Source organism: Calliphora vicina, chromosome 3, assembly GCF_958450345.1.
Source record: "Calliphora vicina chromosome 3, idCalVici1.1, whole genome shotgun sequence".
In the NCBI taxonomy this organism is placed as follows: domain Eukaryota; kingdom Metazoa; phylum Arthropoda; class Insecta; order Diptera; family Calliphoridae; genus Calliphora; species Calliphora vicina.
Genome location: NC_088782.1, coordinates 70452397 through 70477500, shown reverse-complemented (window position 1 = coordinate 70477500; position 25104 = coordinate 70452397). Strand labels below are relative to the sequence as shown.

Below are 25104 nucleotides of genomic sequence, written 5' to 3'. Positions count from 1 at the left end.
CTGCACAAACACATAATACCCTCCCCACTATGGTGGTGTAGGGTATAATAACATGATTTTTATGGTGGGCAATTAAATATTTTATTTATAGTTTCTGCTCTGTGCATTTTATATGACTTTAATATTTATGAGAAAATAATAAAAATTAAAAAAAGAACAAAAAGAACAAAAACAAAAACAAAACGCCATCTAGAATTTTGAATGTCAATTATAATTTATATTTAATTTATTTACTATAAATATTTTGGCTTCTGATCAACAAGTTCAAAAACATGATTTTTATCATCTTGATCGTCATAGTCATCATGATCATCATCACCAGCTCAAGCAACATCATAACATTAATTTATTTTATGCTGATCTTCTATACACAAGTGTGAGTGCGTTTGCATATTTAGCGTTTTTCGGGGGAATTTTTGTTATTTTTCTGTTTTAATTAATGTTTTGCTACTGTTTTATTTATAAAAAAATACAAGTATTCAGGCGTTTTCATTTGACTACCGTTTAATGTTGACTGTTTGTTATTTGTCCGGCCTTCCGTGCAAATGTGCGTCTGTCCATATATCAGGTTGTACAAGTGTATGCATGTGTATTCCAGTTCCATAAGCCGGCTTTCGGTTTCGGTGCGTAGTACAGAATGAATATGAAAAGTGCCATAAAGTCGTGATAAGTTAAGTATGTAGAATAGTTTATCAAATCGCAAAAATGTATTTCGAAAGAAAAAAAATAATTATTATGCCGAAAACAGTTGTGCCAATGAACGCACGAACAAACGCACACACATTACTCACTCACAATTTGTGGTTTTTGAATTCAGAAGTAGCGTTTATAAAAACTACATTTAAATAAAAATTAATAACAAATAAAATGAAAGACAAATTGATGGGTTGAATTGGTTGGGCCTAGTTTTGAAAGTCATTTGACAGTTTTTTTACTTTTAAAATCTTAGTAGATTTTTGTTTGTTCAATAAAACTTAGCATTAAAATTCGTCCATCAATTTTATTTTTACTTTTGTTTAATTTGTTTTAATAGATACGAACAGTGATGCCAGGAGATTCAGAAATCCCTACGCTTATGAAAAAAAATCCTTTTTTTCCTACACCCACTTTTTATTTTATCTACAGTTAAGTTGTGTTCAACAAAAAAAATGCTTAAGCGGTTTTAGAAATTGGCCACATCATTGTTTTTTCAAGGACTTATTGTCAAAAAAAGAATCCATTGTTCGCAGCTAGTTCTTTAAGGAAATGTCAAATACCGTAAAAAGGAGAATCACTATATAGTTTGAAAGCAGTGATAATATTAAAGATGCCACATTATTACTTACTTCATACAGCTGGCGATTATAATGCTAAGCATAATCACTGGGGATCAAGACTTGTAACCCCGAAAGGTCGCGCTTTGTTTAATACAATTTCTAAATTGAATTTGAATGTGCTGTCGAGCGGAGAACCAACATACTGGCCTACTGACCCAAGCAAAATACCCGATGTCATTGATTTTGCAGGTTAAATCTTCATTAGAATTATCCTCGGATCACTCACCCACCTTCGTTACTCTATTGAACCCCCTAGAAATAGTATCCCCGACTGGTCACTCTGCAATATCAAGCACGAAAATAAATTGGTTGAAATATGGAAAATATATTAGCACACACAGTACAGAAAATATATCGCTAAGAACACCAGAAGATATCGATATCTCACTCAAAAATTTTGAACAAAACTTAAAACTTGCTGTTGAACACGCCACTCAAATAACCCAACAAATAAGATACAATAGACTCTATTCTGCAGACATTGAACAGTTATTAGCTGAAAAAAGAAGAGTTCGTCGAGAGTGGCAACTCTACAGATCCCCTCAACTTAAAACGGAGCTTAGAAAATGTCGCAAACGCCTCAGTATGCTTCTTCACAAACGCAAAACTGACTCCATTAATAAATATCTGGAGAACTTAGATGCCACCCAGTACTCAAATTACTCTCTATGGCGAGCTACAAAAAAATTAAAAAGACCTGTTATGAGCAGACCTCCTCTACGTAATTCTAGTGGAGGCTGGGCGAAAAACGATACTGAAAAAGGAGACCTGTTTGTTAGTCATCTAAAGAATGTATTTTCTCCAAACGAGTCAATCGTCATAATAAAGTTACCACCTACTTTACCCCATATTACTGCAGCTGAACCACTTCGTTTTGAGATTTCAGAGATTGTCAAGGCTATTGTTGATTTAAACTCCAAAAAATCACCTGGTATTGATAAAATCAGTAACAAGATGCTCCTCGAGCTACCCCAAATTGCATTAGAAATAATCCTATTTATTTTTAATGCTATATTACGCCTTGAATATTATCCACCAGAATGGAAGGTTTCTTTAGTTACAATGATACCTAAGCCGGGAAAAGATCACAGTAAAGTAGAATATCAAAGCTAATCGAAAAACTGGTAATGCACAAGTTAAAACCGATAGTGAATCATTTTGATTATATTCCAACTCATCAATTCGGATTTCGAGAAAAACATAACACCATAGAACAAACTCACAGGTTGGTAGAAATCATATTCAAGACATTTGAAGAAAAAAAGCCTTCGACAAAGTATGGCATGAAGGATTATCGATAAAAATAAAACAATATTTACCAGTGAACACACACAAGCTTCTAGAAATTTATTTAAGTCATCGAAAGTTCGTTCTTAAAGAGGGAGACTTCATAAGTTCACCACAGCCTATTGAAGCAGGCGTACGCCAAGGAAGTATACTGGGTCCCTTCCTATATTTGCATATCACAAGTATATAATATGCCTACAAACAGTCGAACCCACATATCTACTTTTGCTGATGACACTAGCCATTCATGAAAACCCCCAAGAAGCATCTGTACTTTTACAAGACCATATACTCGACATAGAAAGGTGGTTAAAACAATGGAGAATAAAAGTAAACGAGCAAAAATGTATACATCTTACATTCACATTGCATAGAGAATCGTGCCCTCCAATCCTAATAAATAATCATATAATACCTCAACAAACTGAAGTTAAATATCTAGGTCTGCATCTATACCGACGTCTTACCTGGAAAAAGCATATAGATATGAAATTGACTCAATTGCAAACTTTTGCTGTACAGCTCAATAATAAAACCCATATGGTGATATGGAATTCAATTATGGGGCACGGCCTCAGCTTCTAATATTGAAAAAATTCAAAGATTCCAAAATAAAATATTACGAATGATAACAGCAGCGCCTTGGTATGTGAGAAATATTAACATTCATAAGGACCTAGATGTCTCCCTGGTGAAAAATTGAAATAAAAAACAAGTAAGAAAGTATGGTCGGTCAAGCCCGACCATATAATACCCTACACTAAGTAAAAGAGCAAACAAAATGTTTCTTTTAAAATTTCAACAATTTATATTTTTGAGTGATTTTTGGAAGTGGGCCTTATATGGGTGCTATGACCAATTACGGACCGATCACCATAAAATTCGGTCGTGTGATTTATGTCTATATTAAAGTTAACTATGTTGAATTTTGTGTGTTTACCAACATTTTTAAGCGATTTATGCACGTTAAAGTGATTTTCGGAAGCGGGTCTATATGGGAGCTATGACTAATTATGGACCGATCGTAACAAAATTTAGTGACATCAATTTTGTGTATATAAAACTTATTTGGAGCGGAATTTGTGGAGATACATATATAAATTAAACATTTATGACCGATGAAGTTCAATTTCGGGAGGATATTTGTATGGGGCTAGGTGAAATAATGGACCGATTTCAGCCAGTTTCAATAGGCTTGGTCCTTGGGCCGAAAAAATAATATGTAACAAATTTGATCGAAATATCTTCAAAATTGCGACCTGTACTCTGCGCACAAGGTTTACATGGACAGCCAGCCAGCCAGCCAGCCGACCAGACGGACGGACGGACGGACATCGCTTAATCGACTCAGAAAGTGATTCTAAGTCGATCGGTATACTTTAAGATGGGTGTTAGACTAATATTTTTGGGCGTTACAAACATCTGCACAAACGCATAATACCCTCCCCACTATGGTGGTGTAGGGTATAACAAATAAGTAAGAGAGCTATATTCGGCTGTGCCGAATCTTATCTACCCTTCACCAATTATACTTCAAAATAAAAACTTTAAATATTTTTAGGTAAAGTTTTTTTCATTTTTTGAAAAATAAAATTTTTTGAATTGTTTTTTTATAAATTTTTTAAATTTTCCAAATTTTTTTTTAAAACTTTTTTTGGTGAAAAAAAAATTCGGCTAAAAAAATATTTTTTCCGATTTTGACCCATTGTAGGTCGAACTTACTATGGTCTTATATACGTCGTTGCAAAGGTCTTTGAAATATCTATCATTAGATATCCATATTGTCTATAGTTAATGACTTAGTAATCCAGATATAGGTCAAAAATCGAGGTTGTCCTGGTTTTTTCCTCATATCTCAGCCATTTGTGGACCGATTTTGCTGATTTGAAATAGCAAACTTCTCGAAAGCATGTCTGACAGATTTAGATCCCGAACAGACAGACGGACATGGCTTAATCGACTCCGCTATCTATGAGGATCCAGAATATATATATTTTATAGGGTCGGAAATGAGAAATGTAGAAATTACAAACGGAATGACAAACTTATATATACCCTTCTCACGAAGGTGAAGGGTATAACAAGCGGAGTCATATTTGAAAAAGTTAAAAGTTCACCCAAACCCACTTGCACGAACATTAATGAGAAGTAATGGCTACATCCGACTAAGAAGAAGGAATCCAACAGACCTGCGCTGATGATAGAATCTATAAATTAAACATAATTTTTCGTCCAACTGTGGTGGGACGTAAATAAAAATTAATATTTAGATTTAAGATTTGAACATTATTTGTGAAAATACAATAAATAAAATATGAAATAAAAAAAATATAGTCTTAAATTGCCATTGCAAAATATTCCTACAATTAGACAAAAGTAAGAAATCTTTCCCTTTTTCCCTACATGCGAAATTTTGGAAAAAATCCATACAAAAAGGGAAAATTCCCTACACTTGGCATCACTGGATACGAGTATTATGAAATTTAATTTATAATATAAAAATGTTTGTTCTCGATCCTATTTGGAAGATTTGTATATGTGTATAATCTACAACAAGAGATATACAGTTTACGAGATATTCACATTTGATTTTTCATGTATTTTACCCACCTTAGTCTGGATTTTTGCTAAAGCAGATCCAAATCTCTCCCGATTTTTTTCAAATATACATATGTATATTTTTTAATTAACAACAAATTTATTAGTATGTATTAGGAATTGCATTAAATTAAAAAAAAATAAAAAGTAGGTTTTTCGAGAAAAAAGTAATTACGTTAATGTTTAGTTATACAGAAAACAAAACAATATAAATAATGTGTTTATATTTTTCTGAAAGGTAACATTTTGGGAAGTACAGAGCCTTCCGAATTAGACCTATTTTTTATGTAAATTTAAAATTTATGCCAATTTTTCTCTAATCCCATTGCTGATTTCAAACACATAATCGAAATCATTTTTGTATGACCCAATATGTTCCTAAATATTTAGCTAAGGAAATTTATTGCCCGAGCCTCTGTAACGTCAACATTTTTGAAAAGTTTTTTTGGGAATTGTGGTATTGTCTAAAACAATTCACTAATTTCTTTTTCACGTTTGCATTTTGATTGAATTTCTATATAACTGTGAAATTTCATTAAAAACGATACATAAACAAAACTTTTATTACATTTTAAAAATTAAAATTTTCCAACAAATTTGTTATCATTTTGTATTCCATATTTTTGGAAAAAGTCTTCTATAAAATATTAAATTCTTAAACATTTTATACATTTTTGAAAAGAAGGCGCAATTTCTTATGCGGTGATTAGGGTTTGGGGTTTCCCGGATAATTTTATTTTATGAAAAATTTCATTTCCGGGAATCCCGGGAATGTTTTTTCAACTAGAAAAATAAGTAAAAAAGAAAATTATTTTATAAAATTGTGTAATTTTATTAAAAAAAAAAGAAAACCAATGCATTACAATTCAATTGTACTCACATAAAACCAAAAAAAAGTTTGTTAAAATATTTGGAGGTCACTTGTTACTATAAAATTAAATATTAGCGGTAATAGAGTAAAAGAGCAATTAAGTGTCACAAAATTTTATCCCTTTATCTGGCAACATGTTATTTTAAGTGCAAAAAGTTATTTTTCTATTACTAATACTAAAATAAAAACACATATTTATTCAGAAATTTTAAAAAAATATTTTTTTCTTGTTAATTTAAAAAAAACTGGTGTGTTACAGAAATGTTACATTGCCTGAAAAGTTGCAAATATTTTATGATAGATGGAATGCACGGAAGCAGTTATTATTTTTGTTATAGCACAATGCAACACCACATTTTTCGCATAAAGTTTGTGACACGCCTTGGCAATTTGGCATTTTGCACCGTATTCTCTTTTCCGCCCAGACTGGCCAATGACCAACCTGGTCTAGACGTACAGCTTGTGGTGGAGCATGTTGAGCCGGTCCTTTGGACTTTTTTGCTTGTAAATCAGGTTCAATTGATCTCGTTCTTTTTATTTTAGATTTGGTATCGAGCTTCAAAAGAGTTTCAGCAATCTGCAGACGAAATTCTGCAGAAGATAACAACTTGTGTGTTTTATTGGCTGCACTGTTCTTTTTGTACAATAGCCATGAGTTCGCCATTACTAAATCTAAAAAGTGGTAAAATAATCGAACTTGCCACCTTTTACTGCGAAGCTGAATTTTGTATCTTCCCATAATAGCGTCAATGAGATCTACACCTCCCATGTGCGCATTATATTGGCCAACAATGGAAGGACGTTCTATTTCAATATACTTTTTTTGAGCTTTGTCGTATCTCTTTACTGGACGTTTTGGGATTTCACCAATGAAAGTAGAAGCCAGATTTACAATTTTGTTGTCCTTCCATGAGACTGTTGCAATTTCAATTCCTTCAACGCTACAAACAAACTCTACAAAAGATCCTCTATTGTTCTTAATCATTTCCTTTTCAGGTGGAAGTTTACAATTTTGAATACGGTTTCTTCTTATCGTTCCTACGCTAAAAATTCCTTCTTTAGCTAAATAGGCGAGGAGAGGCAAAGAAGTAAAATAATTGTCGAAATATAGTTGAAAATTTTGTTTTCTGGGAATGATTCGCGCCAGTCTCATGACTACATTTGAAGATGCGCCTAGGTCAGGTTCGTTGCTCTCAATAACATTTTCCTTTCCAGTTTCTGGCTCAATTTTATAAGCGAATCCCGAAGACCCACATAGTACATATATTTTATAACCCCATTTATGGGGTTTGTTAGGTATGTAACGCTTTAGATGGTTTCTGGCTTTGGTAGAACACATCTGTTCATCGACACAAAGATGTGGTTCAAGAGGAACTTTACGAAAATTTTTATTTAATTCGTCTATGACTGGCCGGACTTTAAACATTCTATCATAATTTTTGTCGGTTGCAGCCAGATTTTTGGTGTTATCATTGAAGTGAATTACCCGTCTAATTTTTTCAAATTTTTTTAAAGGCATCACTTCTCGTATTTTTGTGGTCCCAATGCTGTTGCTCCAGTGACTGGATGCATTAGGAAGCTGTACCAACGACATCATGTACACAATGCCAATAAATTGTTGAATATCTATTTGTGCTACGCGAAATGTATCACTGATGTCCTTTTGCGTGATATACAAATTTGTTTCATCAGCAATGTATTGCAACATTTCTTTTGAAAGGAAGTAAAAAAAATATTGTATTGGAGTGCTAAGGCTTTTTATTTCTTCGGGCAATGTTGTATTCCCTTTGAATATCAGTTGTTGCTCATTTAGAACAAGGTTTTTCTTTTTCCAAAGAATGTTCTCATAACGCTTCTTTTGGCATTGCCTACTTTCTGCTGCTTCATTTCCTACACATTCTATTATATCGTTAATATCTGGAGCAACATCTTCGATAATGGCGTCTTGTGCATCTACAGTATATTCAGGATCATGAGCAACATCTTCAAAAATGGAGTCTTCTACATCTACCGAATATTCAGGATCAGCCACACTATCATCGTCAAAGTCAAGTCCATCCTCACTTTCCTCAAGAATTTCTAAAATTTTCGCATTCGTCAGCGACATATTTACATGTAGGCTACGAAAAAAAAACACATTACTGTGCAATGTGACATAAATGTAACAAACTGAAATTAACCAAATACAATTAGAATATGGTTTGCTTTCAGTTGTATTTTATGAAAATCACTTTATTACATACTTACGGACTTATTATAAACCAAGAAAATAATATGTATAACACAAATCTGATTTTCACACTGAAAACTTAAACACTTGTTATGGTTTGAAATTTTTTTCAGCAATAACCTTTTGGCACAGAAAAACATGTGATAATAATATTGTCCCGTTACATTTTATTTCTTTGTTATTGAGTACAGTTTGTACTAATTATGTTACAAAACCTAAAATAATTATATTGATAAAACACAGCAATATATAGGCAATTTTTGGGTATGTGACATTTCTGTTACATGGCCAGATAAAGGGTTATGAATTGTGAACGTACTTTTATAATTCGATACCGATTAATATGTTAATGGGATTTGTAATGCACTACCTAGCTTCTTTCTTTTGATTTTTCTGTTATATTTTCTATTGTATTTTTTTATATAAAATATACATATTTTAAAATTAAATTCATCAAGTTCAAAATTACTTCATATAGTTTACAAAGAGTAAACTATATGAAGCAAGAGTAAGTTCTAAAGTATTTTGATTTTGGTTTCTGCTAATGTTATATGTCCGTCATAGAATTTTTTTTTAAAAAAAAATTGATTTATCAAAATAACTAATGCATTCAATAAATCATTCGACGAGAAAACTCTTTCGCTTTAAACAGATGTTGGCTTTATCGTTAGTAAAGCATTATAAAGACAATCACAATTTTTTCTCCAATTGCTACTTCAAATAAATCTAATTCCCGCTTAAAACTTGTAGCATTTGATTTTAAATGTTTATTGTTTTCCTTTTCAATATAGATTGAATATTCTAATTGGTTTTTAAAATGTTGCTCCATTTGTATTTCGGAAACCTCGGTCAAATAAGCGTTCATAAATTTGAAATTATATTATAATTTATCTTAAAATGTTGAAGTTTTTAGGTTTAATTTAATTACATGAACAATTTTTTGAGAAATATTAGAATATTTAGATAACAGCTGTTCATGAAGAGTGATAATTATAGTATCACCTATCAGCAAAATGGTTTGATTTCGGCTTAATGCTTCTACTGTATCCTTAATGGGGTTTAAAACCTCCACTAATATTTGTAACAAGCCATTCATCAAACAGAGATGTTATATTTAAATATATTAATGTTTTTTTTAATTAATTTTATTTTTTTAATAAATATATTTCCCGGGCGGAAATTCCCGGGCCCCAAACCCTAACAGTGATATATAATATGTATATTTTATCTTTTCTTATATCTTATCAATCTGAAAGGATATTAAAGGATAACAATTTTAAAGGACATTTTTAACATCTTTTGATCCTAGCAGTATAAAATAAAAATAATACGAAAAATTTTACAACCCTGCTTGATCATTTGACACCATATTTGGCATAGTAGGATGAGCAGAATTATTTTAAAACATTTTTATAAAAATGTACTCCTTTGAAATTTTGAATTCCTTTAAAAAAGACACAAGATCACGAAATGAAAAACTGAACAGCTTAGTTCACTAAGTTCATATTTTAGAGGAACCAAGTTTTAAAATCGATGTCTTCCGATCGAAATTTGCATCAAGTTTAGGGCGGCATGAAATAACCCCCCAAAAATAAAATGAAATAACCCCCCAAATTTGGGGCCTTATTTCAAAAATCGTTGTTGTTGCTTTCTGTACTAATTTTATTATTAATTCATTTTATTTTTGGGGGATTATTTGTGGAGGGAAAAATCAAAAACTTAGTTGGCTGTTTTTTTCAAAATGGACCCTTTTTAATTTTTTTTTAGGTCAAACAAAAGCTTAGATATTTTCCTTGAAGACCCTTTTGGTCGCTTAGTGGTCGCTTTTTTTTTTGCAATATCTAACTTTTTTTTTCAAAATTCAAATGTTTAATGTTTTTTTGCTCAAAAGAATTACTATCCAATAGAACTAACGTTGGTGCAATTTTCATCCCGATCGAAAGACATCGATTTCAAAAGTTGGTTCACTTGACATGAAATGCCCCATATGGGCAATTCCACGAGAATCGCTACCACGACTGATAACACAAAAACCCTTGAAACTTTTTTTCAAGAATGTTTTGAATAGAAGAAAATAATAAAACGTTGCTATGTGAAAGTATTTAGATCATATTACAACATTTTAAGGACAAAAATAATAGTTTAAACTGATTATATTTTTTTTTTTAATGTTTTAGGTATGTTTTAGGCTAAAATTGCGGCGAAAACTAGGCTCCCAATTAGCTTGTAGTATGAAATGAATTTGACTCTGATTGTTTTTTTGCTATTGTCAAGTTGTTTATTGAAACCAATGTATATTTTCTATTATTTTTTTTAGTTTTTGTGTACATATATTTACAGAATATATGTATATTGTTTTATTATAAGAGAAAAATATGTCACGTACGGTATGTCACGTTCGATATTAAATTTTATTTATTATAAAATCATCCAAAGATTGTTTTTATTTAAATATGACGGATTGTAAAGGGAAAATATTTCGTTTAGTGTAAGAAATTAAAAGAAAACATAACGCCTCTCACGATTCGACAATTTTCGCATATTTCTAAATGTACCTCAAAATGAGTTCCGTTTTATGTCACGTACGATATTTCGCTCAATATTTTGGACAACAATATTTCGAAAGAACTTTTTATTATTTTAAAATATATAAATGGAACATAAAGACCAAATTATTTTTTAGATACTTTTATTTTTGCAAAATCTATTCCACTCTATAGGCGTACAAATGTCACGTACGATGATATGGAATTGCCCATATATGAAAAAAATCATAAAACCATTAAAAAAGGAACTTTTGATCCTAATCAAATATTGACACCAATACAAACATTTTGAGAAATGGTCTCCTCAAACAAACTAAAATTCATCGACTCATCGCCACCTTATTTTTCCTCCATACTAATGGAGCCTCCCTATTTTACAGTACTGACGAAAACAAAAGACTTTATGAAACAAACACTTTTTTAAGCAACAAATATTTCATTTCATTTCTGATTATTTTAGTTTTTTTACTTAGTTTTTTTGCAATATTACCCAGTAATTTGGATTTTTGTTTAAAATTGTTCATAATGATTTGTATTTGTTGTTGCTGTTGTTGTTGAATGGAACGCATTGTGTTAGTGGCATGGCACGTATTGAAGATGTTTTAAAATACGTGATTTTGCATCAATATTCATTTGAACAAAACTCAAACTCAAAAATAACAATGAATGAGTATAAATTAAGAATTATTCGATACAATAAATAAAATACTACGAGTATATTACAAATGAATACATGTAGTGTTGTTTAATCATAAAACTATATTTAAGTAGTTGAAATATGTATTTCATTTGAGGGTTGTTGTGCTCGAAATTGTTATTGTGGCAGCGATGTATGTATGTGACCACGCATATTAATTGCTTTTATTTTTTTCTATCTTTTTAATTTTGAACTAAAAATGTAAAGTTATTATCGTAGTGTTCTTTTAAAAATATTTTGAGCTGATGACCCTTCATAACACTAACACAGTGTCACGACAAGAAGTAAAACACTTGCTGTGTATGTAGTTATACATACCCCTGTATTTAGTCACCATTAACTTTCAATGTACAACTTGCAAAGAGTTGTACAAATAATTTTCGGTTTGTTGAACAGTGTTGTTTGTTTTTTTTTTGATGTTGCTTTTGAAATTTTTTCTGTTGTTCCATGTTGTTGCATTTTGTGCTTTTTTGTTAATGTAATAACGTTGCTTGTCTTCAATTCCATGATATTGATTTCTTATTTCATTTTATAATCAGTTGAGTACGTTGATTGTTAATTGTTAATTTTCAGTTTTATTTTTGAATTTATTTTTGTTTACAATTTTAACGGTTTGTCAACTCAGTTGCTCATCACTGTTGTGCGCGTAATGTTGATTGTTCATGCTTGAATTCAATTTTTTAAAACGAATCGAAAAATAATTAAATAAAAAAATAAAAAAATACTAAATATCGGTCATATAATAAATAAACAACGGTCAAGTGCATGTGATTTTTATATAAATTTAATAATAATTTAATATACTACCTACATGTGTGCAATAAATTTGAATTAGATTCATGTGTAAAGAAATCTTATCTAAGAGATGAGAATAAATATTTGAAAATAAAAAAAATACAAAAAATTGCAAACCTTACAAAACGAATTTGTTGTAAAAATCAGCAGTCAGTGCTTAAAAAGTTAAAGATTAAAAAATAAAAACATTTAAAGTTTAATAGCCAGTATCATAAAATTCAACAGTTAAAAATAAACATCAACCATAAAAATATCAAAGTAAGTATTCAAACATCTGTGTTTTACATTTCATTCCAAATTGCATTTTATATAAATATTGTTCAATAAATATTGCAAATGTGCATAAATTTCGATTTAATTACTGTTTTTTTTTTAAATATTAAACGCAGATTGTAAAGAAAATCCGGTTTTGAATAATAATATTTTAAATTTTTTTAAATTTTCTTTAAAAATTTTAAATTTTTTTATTTTAATTACTATTACAAAATGCAAGCAGTTCCTTTTATTATAAAGCCTTCTTCAACCAGAAATTAGGCCGATAAAATATGGTTAACAATTGTAATATCAACTGAGGTATAAATATGTGTCAGTTTTTTCAGGTTTTTCAAAATACTCGTATGTACATGGGTCGGTCCCCATATACAAAAATAATTTGATGTAGTCACCCTCTAGAATTAGAGATTAGTTGATGAAGATTCAAGAAATGTAAAAATTATTTTTTTGCCACGCCCCTTAATACCTCCATTTTTTGTATATTGCTTCGCCATTTGAAACCGATCAAAATATATAGCATGTCTTGACAAGAGCTTCATTTCGCCCTTTAGTCTTTTTTCAATTTGACATCAATTCCATCGGTTCCTCCCTCCTTAATATACAAATTTTTTTTAAAACTTTTGCTTTAAAGTATTTACTTTTATTCATAAACAATAATCCTTAAAGGAAACCTGGGGACAAGTGTCTCCAAGTAACCAGTTTTGTCGACTATTTTGGTGACTTTTTGGCGACATTGTCTACGAAGCGTCTATATTTTTATATTTGTCTTTGAAGAGAAAAAAGAAAAACAAGAATTTGAAGACAACTCTTCCAACTGTTATGAATTTTTACCTTTTTGTTTTTAATTTTTTTAATATAACGTCACATGTTAACAAAATATGCAGTTTCATTATCGACATCTACTTCAGAAAACTACCAAAATTATTGAGATGTACTAGTGAGTCTCTGGTTCCAATGTCTACATATGGTCCCAAAAGAAGTACATAGTCAGTGGGAAAATCTCTGAGTTGTTAAGTTAAGTTGTTAAGTTTTCCCTAATTAATTTTCCAAGTCAAAATCGTAAGGTAGACAAATTATATATCTATCAATAGAGAAGTTTGTCTATCATTAAAGGTATTTATAGACAGCAATACTGAGTATTAACACTTTTCAAATTTAAAATATTATTGAAATCTTTTGGTATGTCAAGAAATCGTTTCGAAAAATATATTTCTTGTTTACACGATATTTTTCATTGATATTTTTCTGCAAATTTTATTTTCTTTAAATTTTTGTTTGCCTTATTTGTTTTTATAAATACATACCCGATACATATGAAAATAAAAAGTTTTTGAATTGTTTTAAACAAATTTTCAATACCGACCGTAAATCAAAAAAATCATTTGCATTTTTTGAAAATCTAATACAAATATTGTTTAGACGATGAAATTGTATTATGATACTTGAGTTTTTGACAAATATTAATACTCAGTATTGCCGTCTATATGCCTTAATAGACAGTATTGTCGTCTGTAAATACCTTAAAGAATGTTTTAACAATAACATTATTCACAAAAACAAAATTAAATTTTTTTTTATAAACTTTTTTCATTGAAATTAGTAAATTACAATTAGCAACTAGAAACAGTGCAGATAGTATTATTACATTCACTTCCCATATACAAATTGAAATTAAATTTTTATTTATGAATATTTTTTAATGAAATTTCACAGTTATATAAATTTTTCTATTGAAAATGAAAAAAATAAAAACCAATTTTTTAAATTTGTAATCAGGAATCCTGTAATTCCCAAAAAAGTGTTGAAAAATACCAAAAATGTGATTTTTTAGTATTTTGGCTATAATATCCATACCAGGAGCGGGGTTATCGGAACCCTTTGCAAAATAATTAAGAACATATTTTTTCATCTAAAGTGGGTTACTATATTCTGATATCGACTATGCGATTTCAGAATTTTTGCCCTAAATTTGAATTTTACATAAAAAATAGGCGTATTTTAGATGGACTTGGTACCCTCGGTTTAAAAAATTTGCAATTTTGTACAATTAAAATATTTTATGTAATGTTAGCTGTTCAGAAAATATAAATTCCTTATACATCTTCATAGATAACTTAAAAAGTAAAAAGTACTTTTTTTCTCCAAAAACTAGCGGAAAATCGCCGTTTAAAATTTTTTTTAAAATTAAAATGCATATTACTTTGATGTCGGTTATGATTTTGAAACAATTCTCTTTCTGTTTAACATATACATTTGTTGTTAGCCTAATAAAATAAAAAAATGGAGAAAATCGAGAAATATTTGGTCCCGATATTATCAAAAAACTGGTGTAGGGTGGGTAAACATTTTTAAAATTTAATTTTAAAATGCGAATATATACTAAGTTATAAAATATAATTGATAGTTACGTCGAGGTTTTTTATAGTGTTCGACGAGGTTGTTCTTTAAATGAATTTTTTGGAAATCGAAACCCAAACGAAGAAATAGGATCGTTTTAAAAATGTAACATACCCGAGGTGTCCTATTTTGGGGATCCCTGGTCGCACATCTGGCGGGCCCATGTTGTCCAAACTCAGAACTAAAACTCGACAACACTTCCTCTTTGCACACGTCAAAATTCATTGAAATCGGACTAAGCGTCTAGAAGTTACAGATTTATTTCCCTCTATTATTTTTTCTATACCACTGTACAGCATCTAATACATCAATAATTCATTAATTATTTTAATAATTTTTGATAAAAAACTCCAATTTGAATGTAAAAATTGTTTATAAGAGCGTGGGTTAATAAGTCCGGTACTTTTTGAATTTTCCGGCTCTTAACTTAAAGGGCAACACTGCTTATGTCAACAGGCATCTGTCAGTTGACTCCCATAAAAATTTTAATAATCTGCGTCATTTAGTTTGTGTTTGAGAGCCATTGATGGATGGATAGATGCCGCGTTTGTTCACAAAAGGTTACAATAGGGTTGCCAGCCGGGCTGGACTTGGCTGGATTGTCCAGCTTTTTTGATGACTGTCCAGTTTCAAGCTAAAATTGAATTTGTCCAGCTAAATAGAAATTTTCGACAGTAATATCTATAAATGAAAATTTACTTACTCTAATTAGTACACAGTAATAACTTATGCAAAAAAGTGTATGTATTTTTTGAAGAAAGGAACAAAATAAGTGATAAAAAGTTTTATGGGAATTCCTGATTATGATGGCAATGAAGATTCTTCTTCTTCATTGACATCATAAACGTGAAATATTATCAAAAGCATATTTATATTTTATGCAAAACATAATGCAGGAATTTACAGCTCTTGAGAATGACTTTTGTACAGTTTTAGAGTTGCATGATATAATGACCGTACTTATGAATAGCCTTAAATGAAGAATACATAACAGCGGTTAGCTATTTAGAAAATGGTTACGACTTTGGTGATGACTCCTTTTTTTTAAAAAATAGCATTTTTAAATTTATAAAATGTCCTATTTTCTTGGGAAGATCTACAAAAGCTAGAAATATCTGAAGAAATATATAACGATGTACTATGTCAAATGATATGGTTCTATTTTGTTTACCAAAGGTGAAAGCAATGAATTCGAGAATTTTAGAGAAGTTGTATGTTTATTTGAAAGAGTTCCTATTTTAAACAATCTCTATACTAAAGAAAAAAACCTGTTGTCATTGGACCTGATTAGAGAAAAAATATTAATACGAAAAAATTTAGACGAATCTTGTATAGATTTTCAAAATTGTTTACAGATCTCTAAAGGTTAGGAATTGGGTAAATCCGTAAGCTCAAAAACGAAATATAGTGGCAGTGTTTTTAATATTTAATTTTTATTTATTACTTTTAATTCATTATTTACATACATAAATTGTATGTAAATATGTATAATAGGGTGGGTCGATTTATATTGTGCCATCGATTTTTCGTTAGCTTTTGGCATGAAGGAAAAAAATTTCAAAAACCCCTAAAAAATTAAAATCGGAGAAAAACTGACTGAGTTTTATGTACTCAACCTATACCCACGCTAGGTCGTTTTCTAAGTTTTTTTTACTGTAGCACCGTGTACAATGGATATAAATATATTTAAAAAAATATTTACAGAAAACCAAAATTATAATTTTCTCGGTCATATTTTTAATGTTCAGTTTTCTTTTGATTCGTCCAGCTTTTTAAAACCCAATGTCCAGCTTTTTGCGAATCTGAATCTGTCATCTCTAGGGTACCTACATGAGCAGTTTTCACTGCAAAAATCCATGAATTTAACAACAATATGCCCCCTCTTCCGCCCTATTGTCCGGATTTAGCCACGAGTGACTATTTCTTGTTTTCAAACCTGAAGAAATATCTCGGCGGAAAGATATTTGACTCCAATGATGAACTCATCTCACAAAAATAGCTTTTTTGATGACCTCGACAAATCTTATTTTATGAAAGTGATAAAAAAATGGAGAAACAGAGCTCAAAAGACTATGTTGAAAAATAAAATTATTTTTTATCCAAAAACCTGTGTTTCATTCAAAAAGGCACGGACTATTTGATCCATCCTCGTATTATTAAGCCCTTATTCATAATCAGTTTTTAAGGGCCTCATTTTATAAAACGAAACGTTTGGAAGCGTAAGCAATTTGTATGAAGAATACTGGGAAAAGGGTTTGAAACTTGAATATTTTCCATAGAATTTTATTTTAACGTTTGTCGTTTCGTTTTATAAAAAAAATTTTTTTGGAAAAATTATTTTATAAATAAAACTAAATACACTATACAACAAAATCAATTTTTTTCCAAAATTACAAGGTCCGTCCAATAAATTTTGATAAATACATATATATTTATTATGTATAAGGGAGAAGATATTCTTTATTCTTTACTTAAAAATCTAAGTAAAATTATTGTTTTTTTTTTCCTAATTTACTTAAATTTATTTATTACATTAAACTTACAAAAGACAGCTTGTCCTTCTTCCTAAATTGTGGGCGCTCTGAAAATGTTTTATGTGTCAAACAGTTCTGTCTTAATATCACTCAAATTAATAGCTTTACATTATAAAATTAAAATTTATTAAGCAAAATGTTCATTCATAAACAACATTAAAGGCAACAAACATAAATCAAGAGGTCAATGTACTTGAACTTTCTTGAACACCTTTTGCTGAACATTGTTTTCGTATAAAATTAAACTAACTTGATATTAATAAAATAAAATATAATTAAATGCATTAAGTTTGTTGGCAAGTGAATGAATACTGATGGAATTAGATATAAATATCATTCGTCTAAATGTCATTTAAATACACAGTGACCAATGCTTCCCGGCTGATCTTGGAGTGTGTTGCGGTTTGTATGAATAGTTTGGTTTTTTGTTCAACTTTAATCACGGATGACACACAAATCGTGCAAATCTTTACAAATTTAAATTCAAATGTTTATTTTTTTATTTAGAATTTTATTTATTTATTTTATAAATTTAGATTTACACCATTTCCAATTGTAGTTTTATCATCAAAAAATGCTGAAATGACAGATCATTAATACACAGTATTATCGTCTGTAAATAACTTAAAGAATTTTTTAACAATAAAATTTTTCACAAAAGAAAATTAAAATTTTCAATTAAAAACTAGAAACAGTGCAGATCGTTTTATTACATTATTCACTTCACAAATGCAAATTAATTTAATTATAGCATTTAATTATGCAAAAACTTAAAATGAAATTGACACACAAAACTCTGAGTGTTTTTTATCAAGATTTATTATAAAAAAAACTTGAATATAATATTGAAATACAATTTAAATGCATTAAAACTTTAATCGAGTTTATGTTCTATAAACAAACAAAAACACTAATTGTTGAGATAAATGAAAATTTAAGATAAGGTTCAAATACTTGTATCTTATATTCTATATAAATAAATATATAAAAGGGTTGTCAAGTTAAACGTATCTATGAGACATAAAAAATAGTCATAGAAATAATGAAACGTTCATGGATTTTACATAATTAGCATAAAAGAGCAAATTAATCATTTATTTAGTTGTTTTGATTTATTTTTATTGTGTCATTTTCCATTTAACACGAGTATCAATAGCACAAGTATGGTGTAATAACTAATAGTTTAAAATGGATTTTCAAAACGGATACTATCAGGGGAAATCCTCTATTAATATTCAAAGAATTTGTAACACGAGCTGATTTAATTAAATTTGACCTAGAACTAACAAGTGGGCATTTAAAGACGGACTTGCTAGTACTTGATCTTTTAGAATGTTTACCTTAAGACCGTCCAATTTTACAGTTGAAACATGTTCTATAAAATTTTAAATGTTGATTACATATCCTCAACATAATATTAATAAGATACAAAATTTTTACTTTACTTTTGAATTCAGGAACGAATGTTTGTATAACAATTGTTGTTGAATTAATAAAAAATCTATCAATTCCCAGACATGAGTGAAAACTTTCAAAATTCCAGTTTAAAATTAGTTAAACAAATTCAAAATTTTAAAGATTTTCTTTTTCGGTTTTATGACAATTATCTGAGAGATTAAAATCAATACATGTATAACAATATGCTACACGAAAAATATGAATGGGTCCATAGAGTTCGAAAATACTTTTATTTTTTCACTATCACTTCGTTTATTATTTATTTTAATTAGCAACTGTTGTGAAATAACAATATTCTTAAAGTTACAACTTCAAAAAATCATAAGTATTTAGTTTTGAAATTGATTTTAAAATGTTTTCTTCTATTTAAAAGATATACATATGTTTTACTTTCGAAACAGAAGACACTCTTTGAAAATCGGTTGAATGAAGGCTGAGTTGCGGTCGTTTAAGTTTTAAAAAATGCAATTTTTTCCAAAAAATTTAATTTCGTGATGTACCCATTCAGAAATGAATCGAAGCTCGCAAAACTTTGCCCGAATAGAACATCCATTTTGATAAAACAATTTTATCATTTGCACGTGTTGTTCAACGCTTTATTCATCCATGGTGATTTGGAAAAACAAACTAAATAAAAGACAGCCAATTCGACAAATGTAGCTTCAACAATATGACCGCAATCAACTGTGAAAGTTCCGAAGACCCTATTGGAAGGCCCATTATCTTATGATCTTGATTTGAATAATTTAATAAGTGTGCGGGGTTAGGTACATGTCACGCCCATTTTATGCCGAAACATAAAACTTAGAGAAAGAAGCATCTCTTTTAAAAATATTGCTTAGTCTTTATAAAAACTTTTATCTTTTGAATATTTTTTAGATTGGCAACTTTTCGTTAAAATATCAGCTACTTTTTTGTTTGTTTGATAGAAGTGGAGAGAATCACAATACCTTGCGATTGTAGAGGATTTAGCATGTTTTGCTTTTGAATTGTTGTTGGTTGTGAAATATTAATATTGTTGCGTTTTTACCTTCTTTTAATTGCAAAAAAAAGCGATCCGTAGTTTAGAAATTGTAACAAATATTTATTTATTTATTTATTTATTTATTTATTTATTTAAATTTACGGACCAATTTAAATAACCGCTCTCTTTTAATACACACACTTTATAATTTACAAGAATAAGCCTAGTACTGTGTTCATATTTGCAAAAAATTATGGTTTTTTCGTGCGAAAGAAGTGCTGCTTATGTTATTTCGTGTGGAAAAATGAGGTTGCCAGATGTATTTCATATGTTTTCCACAATAAGAACAGAGTACTGCTATTGCGAAATTATTTCGCATATATTTCATTCCAAATATTTTGTATGTAGGTTGACAGCATTTCGCACGAAATTTTGAAAAGAGTACCTAGCTAGACACTGGTAATAATGTTGATTTTTAGTCTAACAGCGTTTACGATAAAGTGACTGCAACTTGCTGTTACCATTTGTATACACAGTGACATCTTCTTGTAGTTTCATGAATTATCTATTTCTAGAGCTTTTAGCAGCTTTAATGTTAATGTTAGCTGCTTTAAAAGCGTGTTATCAACATTGTTGGTAGGCAAAAGTTTCGAGCACAAGAAATGTTTATAAACATGATGAATGTTGCAAGCAACTGTTAAAGACCGTTAAAAACAAATCGATAACACAGTGCAACACGAAAAAAATAACCATATACGGACACCACTATGTAATAAAAGGCAAAAAAAAGACCCAAAGTCAGGCACTTTTTATGGTGGGCCCCCAAAGATTGGTAATTTTTGCAAAAAAAGTGATCAGGCTCATATCTTGCAAACAATTTGGAATTTTGATTTACTCTCCATTGACCTATCTACGGTCAAAACCACCCCAGACTCGCATCTACCCACCCCAGATAAAAATTTGTAAAGTCGCAGAAAGATTTTTTTGGATTTGTAGATTGTTCCGTTCCATTTTTAAATATAGAGAATTTAGATATAAAAAAATCTTTTCAACTCAAAAATAGTACTTTGTCTAACTAATATAATAAGGAACAAATAACAGTTTAGATCAAGAGGAAAATTAAAAAAAAACCATTTAAATATAAAAAAAAAATTATAAAAATATTTTATAAAATATTGAAAATGAAGTAGTTATGTTAGCAAACTGAATTTTTGTGATATTTTAGTTTTGTTTAAATAAAAAATAATTTTTTAAATAAAAAAATTTTTTTTTTTACTATTTGGGAAGGGCACTTGCCCACCCTAGTCAGGCAAAGTTATAGCCCTTGTCATAAAGACCAAAAATTGTGAACATATAAAATCAAAAAAACTTCATCTTCAGATCAAAATCGCAAAAAGCTAAACAAAATCCGAAATAAATTTAGAAATAATTTTGTTTAAAGCTGCCTAAAAGTATGCTTTAGTTTATAATATTTTAATAGTTTATGACCCAAAACACTCAATTCCTTTAGTTTTTTCTTACTAACTTATATTGACCTACCTAAACGGTGTTAGGAATCATTCATAGGAAATTCATATGTTCTGGAAAGTTGTTTATTGAGGTCTTAGATACATTTTTGTAGTTGATTGTTTCTTGAATTTTGAAGGGTTTGCTACCTTTGGACCTGAACAGGGGAAAAAGGTAAACAAAATAGAATTTTTTAAAGTTTTTTTTTGCGATTTTGAGTAAATCAAAATTCCGAACTGTTTGCAAGATATGAGTCTGAGAAAATAATCACTTTTTTGCAAAAATTACACCGAGGCTCTCAATCTTTGGGGTACTTTTTTTGGTCTTTTAACACGAACTGGTGTCCGTATATGGTTATATTTCCATGACTCAAAAAATTACACACAGTGTAATGCAACATCGTAACAATGAAGCAAATTTTAAAAGAAAATAGAAATAAAATTGCTACAATTAATCCCCAATGTAAATAGGGTGCAAAAAAAATTATTTTCAAGAAAATTTCCAGATTTTTCATATAAAACTGAAAATTGATATTCAGTTAAAAAGATTACTTTTGTTTTTTAAAAAATACTCGGCAGGGGCCATGTTGATACAGGATATTATAGTTTTATATAATAAAGGGCATAGTTGATTTACTTACACTGACTGAAGGAGGATTATAAAATTATATCCTATACAAAATCATGAATACAAGTAAGTATTTATGTAACATTTTAATATATTCGAAAATCTATATTTTTTTTACTCTCCATTGAACAAATATTAATAATGTATACTACATAACCTTTTAAACGATATATAAATTGTTTAAAAACGTTAATGTGTTGTTTTTCTATAGCGAGTGGACGTTTTGAGTGGACGTTTTACATGTATTTTGTTTTTGTTACAATAACAAAACACATGTTAAATTTCCACTCAAAGTACTCGTTCGCTATAGAAAAACAGCACATAAGTAACAAAAAAGATACGTTATGTTAATATTCTCGTTAAAGATAAGATTTAAAATTCCCAATTTCAAAAGCTTATATTTTTTTCATATTTTCATCATAACTAAAAAATTTACTTGCAATGAAGCTATATTATTATTTCTTTGTTTAGTTTAACATTTCGCTCACAAATATTACAAGTGACTAATTTCATTATTTTATCCCACTGTTAAAAACAAAAGACATAAGAAAGAAGCGTTATATTTATAATGGACTTTAAATACAATTAAACTTCGAAAATGCTTGGTTAATTTGCTCTTAATATGATTTGTTAACTGTAGCAAAGCAAATCAATTAGCTTTTATTACACTTTATACTCCACTCTACAAATAAATTAAACATTCCACAAATTAACACAATTTCTATGTGTAAAATCCCGCATTAACAAATAAAACTGAAATTGTTTAGTTTAGTTTTTTATTTTTTGATTTTACTCTTTTTTTATTACATTTTTATTTACACCTTTTTACATCATCACAGACAGCACTCATGACACACAAAACTAAATCCATTCCGAAAAGTAATAAAATACAATACAAAACAACAAAACACTTGCAATTTCAGTTGACATTGAAAATAAGAAATGAACAGACAAAAAAAATCATAAAAAAATGTTAACCCGCTTAAAATGTGAACAAACAGGCCTCAGCCACTTGATCTATAAACAGAGATACTACATGGACAGAGTGGTACAGGTATGAATGGAGTTTTAGCATGAATTAAACTGCATTTTTTTTAAAATAAAAATGAAAACGGAGGAATATAATTATGATTAACATCATCATAATTGTGGTATTTTAAAATGTGTTTTTTTTTATTTTTAAATAAAATTTTAGTTTATAACAGGTAGTTTAATGATTTAATTGTTTAAAACTAAATTGATTTAAATTCCTCCAGTTGCTGTTGTTCATCATGATGGTGCTTGTAATCGCATTATTAAGTGGTCACGTGATTTAAAGCACATCGACCGATCGATCGACCACCACCACCACCAGCCATTAATCGATAAAGCGTCCGATAGTTACCAACAACAACTTAAAATGTAAACAAAACTTTAAGTAAAACAACAACAGCCAAATACACTGAAGTTCACAGTGCCGGTAAATTATGCAAAATTATGAAATAATTTAATTTTAACAAAAAAAAATAATAAAAAAAACTATTTAAACACTTCCATCAAAATGCAGCCTGGCTGTCAATGTATTAGCGTGTGTGTGATATAAAAATGTTATCACATATTTATAAATGTTTTTGTATTTTTACTAAGTGGCAGTGGAACAATAAAATTAAATAAAAAACTGAGAAACACTTATAATTGTTAAACACTTTGTAAGTAAATATTGTTAAAATTTTAGCACTTAATAAATCAAGGTAAATTACAAAATGATTATTTTTAATACAATTTGTTTTTCGATTCACTTTACACAGTACAGTGGAGTAAACCCCTTTAAACTTATATTAATTAAAATAGTTTGTGGAATTTTAGATTATACATTAGGGTGGTTCGATGCATTTTTATCAGTTTATTTATGTTAGCAGAAACAAGTAAGAGAGCTATATTCGGCTGTGCCGAATCTTACATACCCTTCACCAAATTATACTTTAAAATACAAATTTTAAGTATTTTTAGATAAACAAAATTTAATTTTTTTTTAATTTTATTAGTGAAACAATTTTATGACAAACAAATTTTTTGGTAAAAAAAATGAGGTTAAAAAATATTTTCCCCGAATTTGTAGTTCCGAATAGTGTATAATTTTTTTCCCATTTCGAATTAATTGAGTTTAAAATTTTTGTGTTAGTAGACATCTAGAACAAAAGTAATATTTCAATTGATCTTTTGACCCATTTTGTGGTAGTAGAATTTCACAAAATTTTTACCACATATAGAATCAGTTATGTAGATTCTTATTATGCAATAAAAACAAGTAAGAAAGTATGGTCGGTCAAGCCCGACCATATAATACCCTACACTAAGTAAAAGAGCAAAAAAATTGTTCTTTTAAAATTTCAATAATTTATATTTTTGAGTGATTTTCGGAAGTGGGGTTATATGGGGGCTATGACCAATTATGGACCGATCACCATGAAATTAGGTCATGTGATTTATGTCTATATTAAAGTTAACTAATATGTTAGACTAATATTTTTGGGCGTTACAAACATCTGCACAAACGCATAATACCCTCCCCACTACGGTGGTGTAGGGTATAAAAAGTAATGGTGTATATGCTTATACGCTATTGTTATACCCTACACCACCATAGTGGGGAGGGTATTATGCGTTTGTGCAGATGTTTGTAACGCCAAAAAATATTAGTCTAACACCCACCTTAAAGTATACCGATCGACTTAGAATCACTTTCTGAGTCGATTAAACGATGTCCGTCCGTCCGTCCGTCTGGTTGGTTGGCTGGCTGGCTGGCTGGCTGGCTGGCTGGCTGGCCATGTAAACCTTGTGCGCAGAGTACAGGTCGCAATTTTGAAGATATTTCGATCAAATTTGGTACATATTACTTTTTCGGCCCAAGGACTAAGCCTATTGAAACTGGCTGAAATCGGTCCATTATTTCACCTAGCCCCCATACAAATGTCCCCTCGAAATTGGACTTTATCGGTCATAAACGTTTAATTTATATATGTATC

General features: G+C 29.5%; 2 protein-coding genes across 2 annotated transcripts in view; one reads left to right on the top strand and one right to left on the bottom strand.

The window, feature by feature from the left end:
- LOC135955522 (piggyBac transposable element-derived protein 2-like) overlaps positions 1-8179 on the bottom strand; it is a 62727-nt gene extending 54548 nt beyond the window's left edge. The window contains exon 1 of the mRNA XM_065505872.1: positions 6515-8179. Within this exon, the coding sequence (XP_065361944.1) occupies positions 6515-8179 (1665 nt within the window). The remainder of the gene's footprint in view (positions 1-6514) is intronic.
- Positions 8180-12504: 4325 nt separating this feature from the next.
- The window catches only part of LOC135954757 (putative uncharacterized protein DDB_G0277255), a 158438-nt gene continuing 145838 nt past the window's right edge, over positions 12505-25104 (top strand). Inside the window, exon 1 of the mRNA XM_065504986.1 lies at positions 12505-12598. The gene's annotated coding sequence lies outside the window, so the exon portion shown is untranslated. The remainder of the gene's footprint in view (positions 12599-25104) is intronic.